General features: G+C 43.2%; 1 protein-coding gene across 1 annotated transcript in view; it reads right to left on the bottom strand.

Moving 5' to 3' along the window:
* Positions 1–16,857, bottom strand: part of SMURF2 (SMAD specific E3 ubiquitin protein ligase 2) — a 141,231-nt gene that overhangs the window by 50,898 nt on the left and 73,476 nt on the right. The window contains exons 4-8 of the mRNA XM_056851890.1: positions 6,722–6,855; positions 6,461–6,526; positions 2,759–2,843; positions 1,653–1,736; positions 328–530 (exon numbers count right to left, since the gene is read on the bottom strand). Of these exons, the coding sequence (XP_056707868.1) occupies positions 328–530; positions 1,653–1,736; positions 2,759–2,843; positions 6,461–6,526; positions 6,722–6,855 (572 nt within the window). The remainder of the gene's footprint in view (positions 1–327; positions 531–1,652; positions 1,737–2,758; positions 2,844–6,460; positions 6,527–6,721; positions 6,856–16,857) is intronic.

Here is a 16,857-nt window from a genome sequence, read left to right as displayed (position 1 = left end):
CTGTAGAGAATAGGTATGCATCATGACTACTATTCATTTTGACTAATAGCCATGGATAGCCCTATCCTCCATGAACGTGTTCACTCCCCTCTTAAAGCCTTTCAAGTTGGCAGCCATCACCACATTCTGGAGCAGGGAGCTCCACAATTTAACTGTTTTCATCTCAGTAATAACCTCCCCTCAAATTTGAAACCTCTACCAGAAACGTTTACCCCATTTAATTCTTCCTTAACAAGGTTCAGTTCTCTCTCCACAAGAGTCTTCAGAAATCATCATCAGTATAGCTCTGCAAATAACAGGTAGTTACACAGTTTTGAAATTGCATACCATATCCTTCAGGTAAATCTGGAGGAGTATGTAGATGTGTCCTGCTCATATAATTCCTGTGCCTCTGAGACCTCACTCTTCTCTCTGCTAGCCTGGGATCAGATGACTGTCCACATGTTGCACCATTTATAGCTGTAATGGGAGTGTTCTCATCCACAAAGCAGCTCAGAGGTCGACCTGGACTGGAATATTCTGATGCTGGCCTGCAGAAAAATAACATGATTTTTTCTAAGTAAAAAAAAGGTTCCTAAGACTGTGGATAGCTTTAACTGAATGCTATGAATTATCGTCATAGTATAAATGCCAATAGTTTGATAACCAAATGAAATCTAGTTAAAAGCATAGTGACAGAAGCGAGTTTGTTAAATGTGGCCACAAAATACTGTTTTACACAGAAACATATACTGCTTCTATACTACTGATGGAACGAAGAGTCAAAGAGTCTGACTACCCCCTATGGTTCTATTTATCTCTTTATTTCATTACATTTACTGATAATCTAGTATCCAATATCTAACATACAAAACTAAAGAGAAACAATGGTTTTAGGCATGTGATCACCAGTTAGGATTACCAACCTCCAGGTGGGGCCTGGAGATTCCTGGAATTACAACTATCTCCAGACTACAGAGATCAGTTCCCCTGGAGAAAATGGCAGTTTCAGAGGGTGGACTGTGGACATCACATCCCCGCTGAGGTACCTCCCCTCCCCATGTTCCACACCCCTCCCCATGTTCCACACCCAAATCTACAGGAATTTCCCAGCCTGGAGTTGGCAACCTTATCACCAAAACATACCTGCTGATCATTACTGCAATATGACATCACGATACAATGGCAACCACTCTCAAAAGTGCCAGACCATCTACCCCACAGCCCCTCTTTCATGTTACAGCATCAATTTTCATGATCACCATCATGCTGACCAGGATTACACACAAGTGTAATTTAAGTCAATAAACACATCTATCAAAATACTTCCATCTTATTTGTACAGTTTTCATGTCTATTTAAATAGTAGAATGCACCCATTAAACTTGTGTGTCTTACTTAGACACACAGTGAAAACAACGATGTAGGAAGGGTTTACATCATGTTAGTTATGTTAGAACACTTGTGACCAAAAATGGCAACAGAAGGAGGGGCCCCAGTAGGAAGCGGGGAGGAGAAACAGTCTGTAGCCCAGTTTATATGAATTATGAGCTCCTATGCGACTTGACGGCACTTTACACACACACACATCACAGAACACCATAAGAGGTTTGGGTGCTCAGAATCATTCACTGACAGAGTAACACACATGCTCTCCTCTTAGGAATTCTTACCGTGTTGGCCGCTCCCATTGTGTTGTTCGGGTAATGTGATTTAAATACTGAATCCTGCCAGAGGCTGTCCGCCTTTCTTCCCAACTAGAATTCATTAAGATTAAATATACTATATTTACAAGAAGTTTTGTTTTCAGCAGGCAGCATCATATGAACAATGAATTTGAACTTATGAATTTTTATCCCCCCCACCATTACACATATATACAAGAGTGTTTTCTTTTTTTAGCACTGCGTTTCCCCACCACCACGCACATTGCAAGACATCTTTAACTACTTCTGGACTACAAGAGGCTGTTAACAGGTACAGGGCAGGGGAAGAAGCAAGTGCATGCTTTTGAATGTCAAAATACCTTGCTATATCCAAGCGGCACAAACACATCAGCAGTAACACAGAGAAAAACTCTAATGCAACTTTTACAAGCAGTTTGGGGTCCACAAAAAGCATACAGGGTTCCACTGCAACAGGTTCACCGGATCACTTTTAAAATCCAGCATCTGTGGCATACACGTTTCTTTGTCTGTGGCTATGGCCTAGTGGCATGCATAATGCAGTTCTCATTACTGAGACTCAGCAGAGTCAGCAGCTATTATTACATCTTCTCCAAACAACCTTATATGTTTTAAACAATACTTCTATCTATGGTATCACTTATATCAGGCACAATATCTGGTTCAGAGATTTCATTGAAACACCAAAAGGAAATCTCAGTTAAAAGTACATCCAACTGAAGAACATTAAACCTATTTTTAATTATACTTGTAGAAGTTATTTTATATCAATTCAGAATGTCAAGATTTTCATTTATACTTTTAACACAATACTGTTTCCCCCCTCAGAAATGTCAAGTGAGACTATGTGCAATTGGCACTTATATTATCAGAAAGCTATATTGCTGTATTGCTGATTGCCCCTTCATACTGTAAAATAAATATATATACAAATGAATTTTAAACATATAAGTATTCTTTTTATTTTGCCATATACAAATGAATTTTAAACACGTAAATATTCTTTTTATTTTGCCACACCACAAATGTCAGATAAAAATTAAAATTATTGTTATGACATAAAATGTATTCCTGCCTTTAGAATGTTTACTTACCCATCAGGTAAATCATTGTCAAATAGCCTACTGCAATCCACAACCTGACCGCCTGTGCCTATCCGGTCTCGGGACTGAAGACTTACTATTAAAACAAAAGTCAAAATTAAAGATACTGTAACATAGCTCAAACAACTACTGTATTTGGAAAGAAGCAGTATAACTCCTTTAAAAAACATAATTTCAATAGTTTTCCACTATTCACATGTTATTCCTATAAAGCTACCTTACGTTAATATAAAGATATAATTTTATATTTCTATCTAATTAAGAACATGGCTTCAGACAGTGGATCAAAAACCCATGCAATGGGGCCACAATGGGGATGACTTTTCTACAAAGAAAAAAGAAAAATCTGAAACAATATAAAAAAATAGTGGTGGAGATTTAAAACCCCCACAAGTGAAAGAATAAACCAGCTCTCACAACACTATATAATGAGATCTCAACCACTGCTTGGGGGATTGCCTAGCAAAAACAAGCTCTCACAACATTGCATCATGAGATCTCAGCCACTATTTGGGGGATTGCCTAGCAAACCCAGTAAGCAATGCCAGAGATGACAGTGGCTGCAGTGGGTAGAGAGACAAGCAAGTGACATGGGAGAAAAAGAGAAAGAAGAGGAAGCAGTGGCAACTCGGAGGAAAACATGGTGGCAGAGAAGGGGACGAGGGCCAGTGGGAGGGCTGGGGAGGTGTAAAGAGGCAGCAAAGAGAAGGAGAAGAATACGCGGATAAGAAGGGAAGGCTGCAAGTTATTTGTAGGTCCCCTGATTCTCAATTTATAACAGCCAGTTCCATGCTTTCTCCCTGTCACATTCAGAGCTGTCACAAGTGCAACAGAGTGAGGGAACTGACTTGAAGGGACTGCTTTGCTAAGTAAACCTGCTTTTGGAGGGCCACCCCCATCTTCCCTTCAGTATGGGGGGCTACATCTTTCATCATTGTCCATCAAGCTTTCCACTTCTGCTGCAGTACCCTCTCAACAGGAAAATAAAGAAGCAGAGATGTGGATGTCTTTATAAAGTAGCAGCATTCTTTGTTCCAGGATGGTACATTTTTGATGGTTATGCCCTGGGGTAAACAAAGCAGCCTCTCTAAATACTTGACCACTGCTCTAACTTTTTTTTAAGCAAATATAAAAAATCCTGTGGTAGCAATGAGAAAAATGGTGGCAGCATGGGGAACAGGGCAAAGAATCAGCCAGAAGTTAGGTGGCTTTAGCTACAATATACAACACAACTGAAAGGAGCCAAAATGTGAACTTCTCGCCTAGTCCCTCGCCTCAATGGTGTCCTCCTTTACTGTCTTTCCCGCATGTGAAGGACTACCACTAACTCCTTTCAGAGAAAATAAAAACACTGCACTTGTGGTTAACACACTAGGGTTGGTTCAAAAGTTGCTCACTATTAACTGCAGGGGCCAGTCCTGGCCTGACAGGAATGTCACAGGGAAGAAATATGCCTCTATGTAAAAACAGTTCACTGATTAACAGCAAAGGGTGCTAAAGCACAGTGCTTCCACAGCCCTTAAAATAGGAACTTTGCAATGAATGTTTGAATTGTTTGGCACTTCAGTATGAATCTGCACCTTTCTCTTGTTTGGAAGATGAACAGTACTTGTTTTTAATAACCCGTTTATTTGATGCATTAACATGCTGCACATAAAACACAGTCACACTGCAGAACTGGCAGAATTTAAATGAGGTAAGTATTGTTCACATTTCCAATAAAAATATACACAGATAAAAAATGACACAATGTTTATCCATGGTAACGTATTTCTTAAGCATGAACCATCTTCACAACAGAATAATAAAATGGCAATTCTATATCTCAAGTATAAATTGCGAAATAAAGGCTGTATGTGAAAGCCTAGGTAGTTCTGTTTACTTTAAAAACAGGTTAGTTGAGAATGAAACTGAACACATGACTTTATTTGTGGGTTCTATGGCATAAAGATTAATGTGCTTTTCCTAATCCTGTTTAGATTGGAAATGAAAGCTCACGTCTAGACCAAAATGAGCATCTATCCAGCAAAAGATAATATAGAAACCAGATCCATTTGCAGCCAAAAACATACCCATATCAGATTATGGGTACTGACTGTATGTAGCACTACAACTGTTTGGACTGTCAACATTTTCAACCAATTGATAAATTTAAAAATGTATAACTATGAAGTAAGTGTGTGATTAAAACAGAAAGCTATAGGCCAGGGGTGTCAAACATAAGGCCCAAGGGCCAGATCTGGCCCCTTGAGAGCTCTTACCCAGCTCACAAGCCAGCCCAGGCAGTCAACACCCCCCTCAATCTGGCCTGGCGAGGCATGGCGCGGCCCAACCAAGTGACATTTATGTCATATCCGGCCCTCATAACAATTGAGTTTGACACCCCTGCTATAGACAGTACTCCAGCAGTCTGCTTTCTCCCCATTGTTTAATTCAAAGGCATTTCATCCCAATATGAATATAAACTGGATTAATAAACTTAACAGTTCAAACAATAAAGCAGTTCTAACAATTGAGTGAAGATGTAGGCTTTAAAATGAAAAACAGTAACAGCTAAAAAACACAATTTGCAGTATAATGTGTGTTATTTTTCACAGGGATTTTGTCAAAGGAAGCCTTTTTCATGTGGGTGCCATGACCTGGAAGCACATGGACAATAGGTAGGTTTGTAAAGGCTGTCACATGATCCAGCCAAAGTTAAGGAATTATAAAGCCTGCTTATTTCAACAGGGGAAGTAAGATCTTTCACACTGAAGACCACAAGATTTTAAATTGCATTTAATATTTGCTAGGTAAGAGCCCCGTGGCACAGAGTGGTAAGCTGCTGTACTGCAGTCCAAGCTCTGCTCACGACCTGAGTTCGATCCCAACGGAAGTTGGTTTCAGGTAGCCGGCTCAAGGTTGACTCAGCCTTCCATCCTTCCGAGGTCGGTAAAATGAGTACCCAGCTTGCTGGGGGTAAAGGGAAGATGACTGGAGAAGGAACTGGCAAGCCACCCCATAAACAAAGTCTGCCTTGGAAATGTTGGGGTGTGACGTCACCCCATGCTTGCACAGGGGACCTTTACCTTTACTTAGGTACATCTCCAATTACTTGATCAATTAAACTGAAGAAATCTTGTTCAGAAATAGTCATAAACTTCCATTAACCAAGGTTTGTGCAAAGAGAAACTCAAGACTGTAGTAACACTAAACAACAACAAAAAGTATTTTTTAAAAGACAATAATAATAACAACAAGTATTTTATACAGATTTGGTAGACACTGCTTCATTTGAATGTGTTCAACGCGCCCCCAAAATAACATGGGAATAAAATGGACACTTTGGCTTTGATTCAGCAGAGAGTTTCTGTGGATGGAAGAAATTCCACCTGTAAAATGCCACTCTCTTAGCTCCACTTTGTGTTCCAGTATGCATTTTGGGGAGGAAAGGAAGTCACGCCCTGTGCCTGGAAATCCTTCTGCTCAGGAAACAATCAGTTGGATCCATACCATGCATAGCAGAAGCCTCCAGAAAACTGCACTTCTTCACTTGTCATATGCAAGTGGGGAGCAGGGGGGATAATAGGAGAAACCTAGTAAGAGCTATAGCACAGCTAAACATTTGCCCACAGTTCAGAGATACAGTACAAATCTGTTTGGCATTTTAAGTATACTACTGCATATTCAAACTATCACCAAGCCAATACTTACCTACTATTTGTCCTCTAACAGTGTCATTGTCATTTGGTCCAAGTTTGCATAGATCCAACCTCTGATCTATAAAAACAGAACATTTCATAAAACATGGCGCCTACCTGAACATTTCTAGAAGAAGCTAAATAGAGGCAAAGAACATTTTATTTTCATTCTGAAGAGACATCCCCAAATAAAGAAAAACAACTTCAATAATACCAACATTTTAAGTCTCTCTAAAAAACTTGTACCAAAACAAGTGTTTGCTCATCTACTCACAACCAGTGTCTTTAAGGCGGCTGATAGCATTGGAAAGAAGTCTCACACAACCCAGAAAACCAGCTCCCTGTTTTTTGTGGATTTTTTTATGGTTCCATACGCTGATTGTTATCGAGTCTGACTTTCCAATGTATCTGAAAAGTGACAAGAATCAGAAAAATACAAATGTTGTAGATTATATACTTTGGACAGTCCATGCAGTAGTTTCTTTTTGACTACTTACTGTTTTTTTGAGGCTAAAAGAAGCATAAAATATGAAGTCCTGTAGTAGAAGTGGTCACATTCACAGGAACTGAATGCAACAGATAGGCAACAGAATCTCAGGTAAATATATTTGTAAAACAGATTTTACATGAATGAATTTCAAAGAGCTTTTCAAAATGTTTTGCATAAATCAAACATCGCAGACATCCTTTGGCTTGACCACGACAGAATGACCAAGTTAAAATGACTGGTATATCATTGAGTATTTAATCCTGGAGAATATAAAATTTAAGAATTATAGCTGTCCCCAAGAGATGTTTAGCCCAGTCATCTTCTATTACATACATGCTTTCCCCGTCAGCACAAGCAACCAAGTATTCCACTTACTAAACATATCCTCCTGGTGGTAGGAAGTGCCGTCAAGTTGCAGCTGACTTATGATAACCTCACAGCGTTTTCAAGGCAAGACATGTTCCAAGGTGGTCTGCCATTGTCTGCCTCTGTGTAGTGACCCTAGACTTCCTTGGTGGCCTCCCATCCAAATATTAACCAGGGCTGATTCTGCTTAGCTTCTGAGATGTGACAAGATTGGGCTAGCCTGGGCCATCCAGGTCAAGGTGAAACACATCCTCCTACAGTCACCCTTTTAAATTATCTACTTCCCCCCCAAGAACTTTAAAACCTCTTTAGATATAGCCAAAAATTTGGCAGACCAAAATCCTAACCTACCTTCTGAGACTTAAATTTAGGTCTGTCATGCTACCATTCATGCATTTCTTACTCCCAACCCTATATTCTCTCTTGTATGCAAGCCTTCAGATAGCAGGATATTGGAAGATTTCACTTTATGGCCTATATACCAGAACAGAACAGACAAGCAGATCAGGGACCAGCATTACTTTACAGGCACACTGATGATTATGGAGAGAGGAAAACATGATGGCCTAGCTACATTTAGATCAAATACAATTCAGAGTTTTGTTCTGTTTATTAATTAATGTAATTGTCAGCTGCATAAAAATATATATGTAGTTTTAGGACAAGTCATACTTGGTCTATCAGCATTGATAATGTCAATTTAATATATCGAAACGTTTTAAATAATAGAATATTCTGTTTCATATTCTGTTGCCCTACTTCTAACTATAGTCCACCAACGCTTGCGTGATATGGAGTTTCAGTCGGAGATTGCACAACTTTCTGGGGTGTATAGGAATTTATTATTTTGTGGTGGCAAAGCCATGGCCCCATATCTCTTCAATATCACATCACTTCAACTGAGATGGGCATTCTCTAGAGCACGATTTGATGCCCTCCTGGGTAAATTTTTAAATCAACCCAGAGCTGAGAAAATGCTTATGTACAATGGGAGTGGAAGAGTCCCTGTCACACATTTTATTACACTGCAAATTTTATTTGGAACTTAGAAGATCCAAAATTGAACCATGGTTACAACGATTTGGCCTGTTACATCAATCTATAACTAAAGAGAGTTTAATTATTCAATTATGGCTCGAGGATAAAAATCCCGCTATATCCTATGATGTAGCTAAATTTTGTTGGAAGTCCATTACCAAAAAGAATGTTCAAAACAAAAAGGGTTATATTATTTGTGATGCATCAGATGATGAGTGATGGGTGAATCAAGGTATAATGTTTAATTTTTTTATTTGTATTTTTAGTGGTCTTATAATATGTTGATAAATGTATTTTAACTTTGTCCTTTTTAGGATATCTTATTCTATTCTCTCTGCTTTCACTTAATGGTATATATGCACCTGCACTGTTTTGTAATTCTATGCTGGCCATTGGCTGTAACAACAACAAACAAACAAGCCCTACTTGTAATAGTTACAAAAGAAAAAAAGAAAAATGCACGAACCATAAAGTCTATTCCAATGTTCAGTGCTTTGCTTTTAAATCCTTTTTGTATGCTGTGTCAGCTAGTACAATGTTTCCAAGTAAGAATTGCTTGTTTAAGAAACACCACTTAGCATCCACTGTACCAAACCAAGCAAGGCTACCACATCTTGTCAGTTTAAAGCCCCTGGGAACAGCTACAGGACACACAGTCTCAGTATCAAGCACAGAAGCAATACAGACTGCTCTTGCCAAATAAAGAATGTTTTTCCCCCAAAGGAAAAAAAAATATTTTTCAAGAAAACTGAAGTCAACCATAAAGGAAAAGTTTCTTCATCTAGACATTGTAGTTGAGGAAAGATAAAAGTATAAGGGCTTTTACTGTAGGTAGACTGGGAAAGGATATTATTTTGCATTTGATTCAAACAAGCTCCTCAAAAGAAGAGCTAGGAATTTTCAACACTAAAGAACAACAAAGAATATTCCTTCACTTAACTTTTTTTTAAATAATGTTATCTAAATCATGTCAATTTTCACATCACTACTCATCCCTTGGCCTTGCACCTTTTGATAGCGATCTGCTGAATGGCAGTGTGGTGGGAGGGGAGCGGGTGAGAGAAAAGAGTGCTGAATTCTTAGCTGTTTCTCCTATTCAAATCCAGACAAACTAATCAATACATTTGTTTCAGGAGAACCAGTGTATTACAGTAGCTAGATCAGGACTCAGGAGACCTCAGTTCAAATCTGAAGCTGACCTGAAGCCATTGCAGATTTGATTGGCTGTGTGGATTTTTTAAAATGCTGCTTTGGCAGCAGCTACTGTCAAAGCACAAGGATCCTCTCTGTATGGCTGAAGGTAAGTTGCACCAGCCATTTTGTGGCTGGCTCAAATACACTGTGAACTCCAAAGGTGCTTGCATGCTCAAAAATGCCATTGGCTTGGGGTTCATAGAGGGCGTAGCTACATCCTTTGTGAAGTGTTTTGTTGGTTTTTCATAAACATTTGATTGGCTGCTGTAGAAAACAGAATGATGGACTAGATGGGAGCCAAGGTCATAGTTTGCCTAGGGTTGCAAAATCCTTGGGCTGGCCATGGATGGTTCACCATACCAAGTAAATTGGACTTGTGGGTCACCATACCCAAAAAGTTGGGAACCACTGGCCCTACCTACCATCAGTTGCTGTGAGGAGGGGAGAACCTTGTTTGCCACCCTGAGCTTCTCACAGGACTAGAGAAGGGGAACTGTAATGAAACAAACAAGTAATATAAATAAAATTCAAGAGCTCTGATTTTGAACCAAAATAAAAAACAGTGTTGCACTTACCTGTAACTGTTGTTCGCTGAGTGATCTTCTGTGCAGGCACGCATGTGCAGAGCTAGCCACAGAGAACATTCAAAAACTTTCAGAAGAGTCAGCTCCTTTGGAGCACTCCCCTGCCCTCTGTACATGACCAAGCCCTAATGGCTTTTCCTGCCCAAGGATCACATGACAGAGAGGGGGGGAGCACTCTTCCCTTAGTTCTCCAATCACTGCTGCAGGGAGTCCCCACAATTGCGGTGACAGCCCACAGCAGAGACAGAGGGAGGGATGTGTGCCTGCACAGAAGACCACTCAACAAACAACAGTTACAGACAAGTGCAATACTATTTTTCGTCTTCGTGGCTTCTATGCAGTCCCACATGGGAGAATGGAAAGTTCACTTTCTGTGGAGGAGTGTGCTGTTCATCGAAAGAATGAATTCAATACTGCTCTCCCCACAGAGGCTTCAACCCTTGAGTCCACATCGATGGCATAGTGCCAGATGAAGGTAACCAGCGTTGCCCAAGTCACAGTCTTGCAGATGTCCTGGATGCTGAGACTGGAGGAGAAAGCTGCCGATGATGCTTGAGCCCTGGTGGAGTGCGCATGTATCGGAACTGGACATGCTACTCCTGCCAACTCATAGGCCGAGCGTATCACCAAAGAAACCCACCAGGATAAAGACTGAGTAGACACCACTTTCCCCTTGTTGGGACCCCAAAAGCAAATAAAAGGTTATTATCCAATCTAAAATCCCTGATTCTGTCAAAACAGAACAACAAGGCCCTGCGCACATCAAGTGTATGTAATTGCCTATCAGATGACGATAGTGGATCAGGGAAGAAAATGGGCAGGGCAATGTCCTGAGTCAAGTGGAATTTGGAAACCACTTTGGGGAGGAAAGATAAATTCAGCCTAAGCACTACCCTATTAGGAAAAAACCTTGCAAATGGAGGGTCGTGCCTCAATGCTCTCAAGTTGCTGATGCTACAGGCAGATGGAATAGTTACTAGGAATGCTGTCTTATATGACAATAAAGACAGTTCACACGATGCCATAGGTTCAAATGGCTTAGAAATCAATTGAGAGAGTACCAGAGATAAGCTTCACTGAGGCAGAGGGGCTTTAAAGGGGGAAAGAAATTATAAAGACCCTCAAAAATTTCTTAGTTTGTTAGAGAACATTGAGATGGAATCTAGTCCATCGTGAAAAGTGGATATGGCCACTAAAGGGACCTTAATTGATGAGTTGGACAAACCTGCATCCTTCAGAGTTAAGAGGTATTCAAAAACCATGGGCAACTGATAATTTTGAGGTGTGTAACCCTTCTGTGAAGCTCATGAGGAGAAACGATTCCACTTACAATTATAAGATAGTCTGGTGGCCGGTTTACATGAGGCCAATAGCACCTGAGCAACTCTATCCAGCCATGGTGCTACCACTGGATCCTCCAAGCCATCAGTCGTGGTACTCCCGGGTTGTGATACAATACCTGACCCACAGATAGGAGGATTGGGGACTCTGGAATCATCACGTGTCTCCCCTGGGACATGGACCATAGGGTTGGGAACCATAGCCTCTTTTGCCAGAATGATGTCACCAGGATCATATCTGCCCTGCCCATCAGGATCTCCCCTATCACCCTGTGGATGAGAGGGATGGGTGGAAAAGCATACATTAGGACCCATGTCCAGCACAGCTGAAAAGCGTCGCCTAAGGACGCTGGATCTGCTGCAGCCCTTGAGCAAAACTGGAGGCATTTTGCATTTATGGAAGTTGCAAATAGGTTGATGTCCGTCCACCACCATCTATGGAATATGGGGTCTATGAAGATGTGATGGATTGACCATTCATGATCTGAGGAACTGTACCTGCATAGAGCATCCACTGTAACATTTGAGCACCCTGCAACATGGATGGTAGGGATGGCCACACAATAGTTGTTTGCCCAATTCCATATTCTTGTCACCTCTTGGCATAGAGCAAGAGAGCCCGTACCTCTTTGTTTGTTTAGATAAAACTTGGCCATTGGGTTGTCTGTGGTGACCAGCACAGCATTCCCTGCAAGAATTTCTGAAAAAGAAGCAATTGCCTTCATTTCTAGCATGTGAATACGTTGTGTAGCTTGCCTAGGCGACCATTGGCCCCTGGCAACCAGGTCCCCACAATGAGCACCCCAACCCCCCAGAGAGGCATCAGTGAAGACCTATAAGTCGTGAGTAATTATGCCAAAATTCACTTCCTGTAGTAGATTGTGTTCTTGTGACCACAAGGCAAGTGACCTAACAATGGACCTGGGGATCAATAACCTCGTCTATTGTGGGTCAAGATTCACGCAAGAGGTCCTGTTAAACCAATTCTGTAAAGGTCTCATTCGTAACCTGGAATAGGGAAACACCGTGGTGGTAGAAGCCATCAGGCCCAATAATATCTGGATGGTAACTGCTTTTTGGTAGTGCAGAAAGGAGAAAGCACATACTAACTTCTGGATGGACCTGACCCTATTCAAGGGCACAAAAGCGGCAGCCCTATGCACATCTAACACAGCTCCAATGAACTCAATACACTTAGAAGGGGTTCACTTAGACTTTTTGAAATTGATGACCAAGCCAAGCTCCGTAAGGGTATCTGTTACCAAGGCAATGGAAGAGTTATGGTCCTGTTCAGAATCAGCCACAATGAGCCAATCTTCTAAATATGGGAATATGGTACAGCCCTTAATTGCCAAGTAACCCACTATTTCTGCCACCACTTTCATGAACACCCGAGGTGCTGTGGCCAGGCCAAAAAGTAGTACTGAAAACCCGTATATCGTTCCATCACAGCAAAACCTCAGGAATTTTATGCAGGAACAGTGGATTGTCACATGAAAATAGGCATTATTTAGGTCCAACACTGTGAACCACATTTGCACTAAGAGGAGAGACAATATTTCCGCTAAAGAAAGCATTCTGAATTTGCAGATATGTATGAATTTTTTGAGGGACCTAAGATCCAAGATTGGATGTTTGCCTCCTCCCTTTTTGTCCACCAGGAAGTATCTGGAATAGAAACCACAGTGACAGTCAGAGGGCAGGACAAGCTGAACTGCACCCTTGGTCAGTAGGTCTTCCACCTCCTTGAGCAGTTCGGGTGGGTCGGGTGTGGAGGTGGGACACTGCAGGCTGGTACTGAGATGAACTCCAGGTAATAACCATATTGTATGACATTCAACACCCAAGAGTTGTTAGTAATGTTTAATCATTTACTGGAAAAATTACAAAACAAAAAAAAAGTCTCAAAAAACACTGGAGCATCAGACGAACAGCCTAGTCACACCGAACTTTTTTGGGCAACCAGCCATGTGTGGAATAACCACCCTTTCTATTCTTGTTCCTGGGTGTGTACCTTTTCCCTTGCTGGGGATTAGGGTAAGGGCAAGACTGAGACTGCTGGTATCCTGAAGGTTGTTTTCTATTGAACCTGCCTGTGTAAAAACCCTGGGCCTGCCTGTTATAAGGCCTCAGCTTGAAGGAAGGGCCTGAAGATCGGGTGACCCCTAGGAACTTGGCAGCGGCCTTTTGCTTCCTAAAGTTATGGAGGATGTCATCAGTTTCCTCATAAAAGAGCACCATAGTGTGAAAAGAGAGATCCTCCACCCTGGCCTTGACGTCAGGGGTGAGGGAGGATGTGCAAAGCCAGAACTGCCTCCTGAGAACAAAGTTCAAGGCTATAGCTCTACCTGAGCCACGTGCCTGAATGCAGCTATTTGGTGTTTCCCAAGCCTCTGGCCCTCAAGTTGGAGAACTTTCAAGAGGGTCTTTCTTATCTTCTGGCAGGGAATCCACTACCTCTGACGCCCTTTACCACAGGGACATTTGATAATGGCCCATAAGGGCACTAAAGTTGGACATACGGACGCCCAGGGAGGCTGATGAGTAGAACCTATGGCCCAGGCCATTAGTTTGCAACACTCCTTGTCCAAGAGGGCAGAGTGAGCACCAGATTTATACCTGGCAGCCAGAACCTCTGTTATGATAGAATTAGTTTGTGTGTGTTTACAGAGGAAATCACACCCCTCCTCAACTACTTTATAGACCAGTGATGGCGAACCTTTTAGAGACCGAGTGCCCAAACTGCAACCAAAAACCCACTTATTTATCGCCGAGTGCCAGTGCGGCAATTTAACCTGAATACCACCCCCAGAGGGGGCCCAGAGGGAGAGGCTAGGGTTGCCAAGTTCCTCTTCGCCATGAGTGGGAGGTTTTTGGGGTGGCGCCTGAGAAGGGCGGGGTTTGGGGAAGGACTTCAGTGCCATAGAATCCAATTGCCAAAGTGGCAATTTTTTCCAGGGGAACTGATCTCTATTGGTTGGAGATCACCTGTAATAGCAGATCTCCAGCTAGTACCTGGAGATTGGCAACTAGTTCCTTAGTGTTTTCTCTCTACATATCAAGACAAATGGAAAGGTGTTTGGAGGATAGCTTGTGGGCACTTCAAAGGTGGAATAGGACTGCACGCCCCTCCGCCCGCACAGACCCAGAGGGTGCCGGAGAAGCCCGCTGGAGGGAAAGAAGGAAGGAAAGAAGGGAAGGGAGGGGGAAAGGGAAGGAAGGGAGGGAGAGAAAGAAAGAAAAAGAGAGAGAAAGGGAGAAAGAAATGGAGCAAGGGAGAGAAAGAAAAGGACAGAGGGAGACAGAAAAAGAAAGAGGCCATTTATGCATGGGAGGTTTTGCCTTGGATTTGCCACTCGGTGGGGCGCGGCGGCAGGCTTGTGAGAGGCGAGCAGGGTGGGGCAGAGGGTGCCTCCTTCGCACCCACCGACCAGCCATGCCCCTCCGCCCGCACAGGCCCAGAGGGCGCCGGAGAAGCCGCCGGCCATGCCGAGTGTGAGCGCTCGGCTTCTGTTCCCCGCTCTCCCACCCGCCTGGCTGGCCACGCACGCTCCAGCGGCGGCAATGGCGGCAGCTTCTGTGGGAGAGTCCGGGGGCCACCGCCAATGATGTCGGAGGTTCCCCACCCCTGGGCTACAGCCTCCCCCATCCGGGGTGGGGCAGAGCCGGAAAGGCCAGCGGCTTGGAGGAACCGTGCGTGCCGGCAGAAAGGGCTACGCGTGCCGGAAGTGGCACCCGTGCCATAGGTTCGCCAACACGGTTATAGACGTTTTCAATTTTCTTAATGGAAGCCACCACCAATGCTGGCCTTTCCTAACTGGCCATCTTTAATCCCTTTCACCAAAGGGAGTTTAGCTGACCCAGAGTCAGGACTATAAAGGACTCCCAGTATCGAATCCAAAGGTGGAGGTCCTCTGTGGGCGAGACTGGTGTGGGGTTGCTGACAGCGTCATCTGAAGAGGGAGGTTTCTTCGGACCTGACATCCAGTTCATGATCTACCTCATCCTCCTGGTCCGATCTAGTATCAACTTGCCTATGGTACGAGGTCAAAGCCCTGGAGTTGACATGACGTCAGTGTGCAGCAGAGGTGTTTGACGTGAAAACGCTCGGAGCTGAAGTTGTCTTCCTCTGCGCTGACATAGTCTCATGACTTTCTCAAAGGTGATGGTCGTAGTAGCAGCATCTGGAATGACATGGCAGCGATCAGCATCTGCAGGGAGCCAAACCTTGGTAACATGGGTACTGATCCAAACAGATCAATTCCCAAGGTGGTCTCTCAATGTCAGAGACTAGTTCAGGAATCTCAATGACATCATCATCTGAGGATGAGAAATGCATATCAAGCCCCGATGGTGAGGGGGTATGAAAACACCAAATAGCAGGTATGACCATACTATGCAGGCGAGGAACTGGGCTCCGATCACGCTCATGGGGGGAGGTGGAACAAGCCCTCTCAACAGATAGCTCCCGTTGATGATGAGGTGTACGGCATTGAAGAGATGGTGAACGCAGCTTCAGGGAACTTGAATGCTGTCTTGAAGGTGATCTCAGGCTGTAACCTATGCCAATGGCGCCAGCCGGGTTCGATCGGCTCCAATCACCTTTGACCCCAACTTTCTAATCTTGGAGGGCAAAGAGGAATGCTGCTTCTTTATAATTTCTTTGGTTGGAGGTTCAGAAGAAGCCCGCTGGTCCTTCGAAGCCAACTGGCTACCTCGTTTCGATGGGGGAACTGAGGAAGCAGGGAATCGTAGAACCCCCATTCGATCCTCAAGCTGTTCTGGATGGAGCGATTTCTTGTAAAGTGCTGCCTTTAGCTTTGTTGACCTCTCTTGGTGGGCTTTGGGGGTAAAGAGGACACAAGAGCAGCAAGAAGCCACAACATGGCCTTCCCCCAGACAAAAAAGATAATCTTGATGCTCGTTGCTTGAGGCCATTTTGGTGCTGCAACTGTGGCATTTCTTAAACAATGCCATGGCCCGAACAACAGAGCAGGAAAAAAGAATAAGAAGGTGGAACTGCTGATGAAGGTAGAAATGCTGATAAAAAAAACTACCTCAGATGGTCAACACAGAAACTCACAATATGTCTCGTCTCCGCGGCGGCAGAAAGAGAACTGAGGGAAGAGTGCTCCCTGCCCCTCTGTCACGTGATTCTTGAGCCGGAAAAGCCGTTAGGGCTTGGTCACGTACAGTGGGGAGGGGAGTGCTCCAAAGGAGCTGACTCTTCTGGAAGCTTTTGAATCTTCTCTGTAGCTGGCCCATGTGGGACTGCACAGAAGCAACGAAGACAAAGTATAAAAACTCTATGCTATACCCAGTCAAAACCCCATGAACCATACATTTCCAGGGCAAAACTCTAATATTATAAACCAACTGGACAGGGGGGGGGATTAGG

The sequence above is a fragment of the Euleptes europaea genome, chromosome 1 (assembly GCF_029931775.1).
Source record: "Euleptes europaea isolate rEulEur1 chromosome 1, rEulEur1.hap1, whole genome shotgun sequence".
NCBI lineage: Eukaryota > Metazoa > Chordata > Lepidosauria > Squamata > Sphaerodactylidae > Euleptes > Euleptes europaea.
This window is presented reverse-complemented; position numbering and strand designations above follow the sequence as displayed.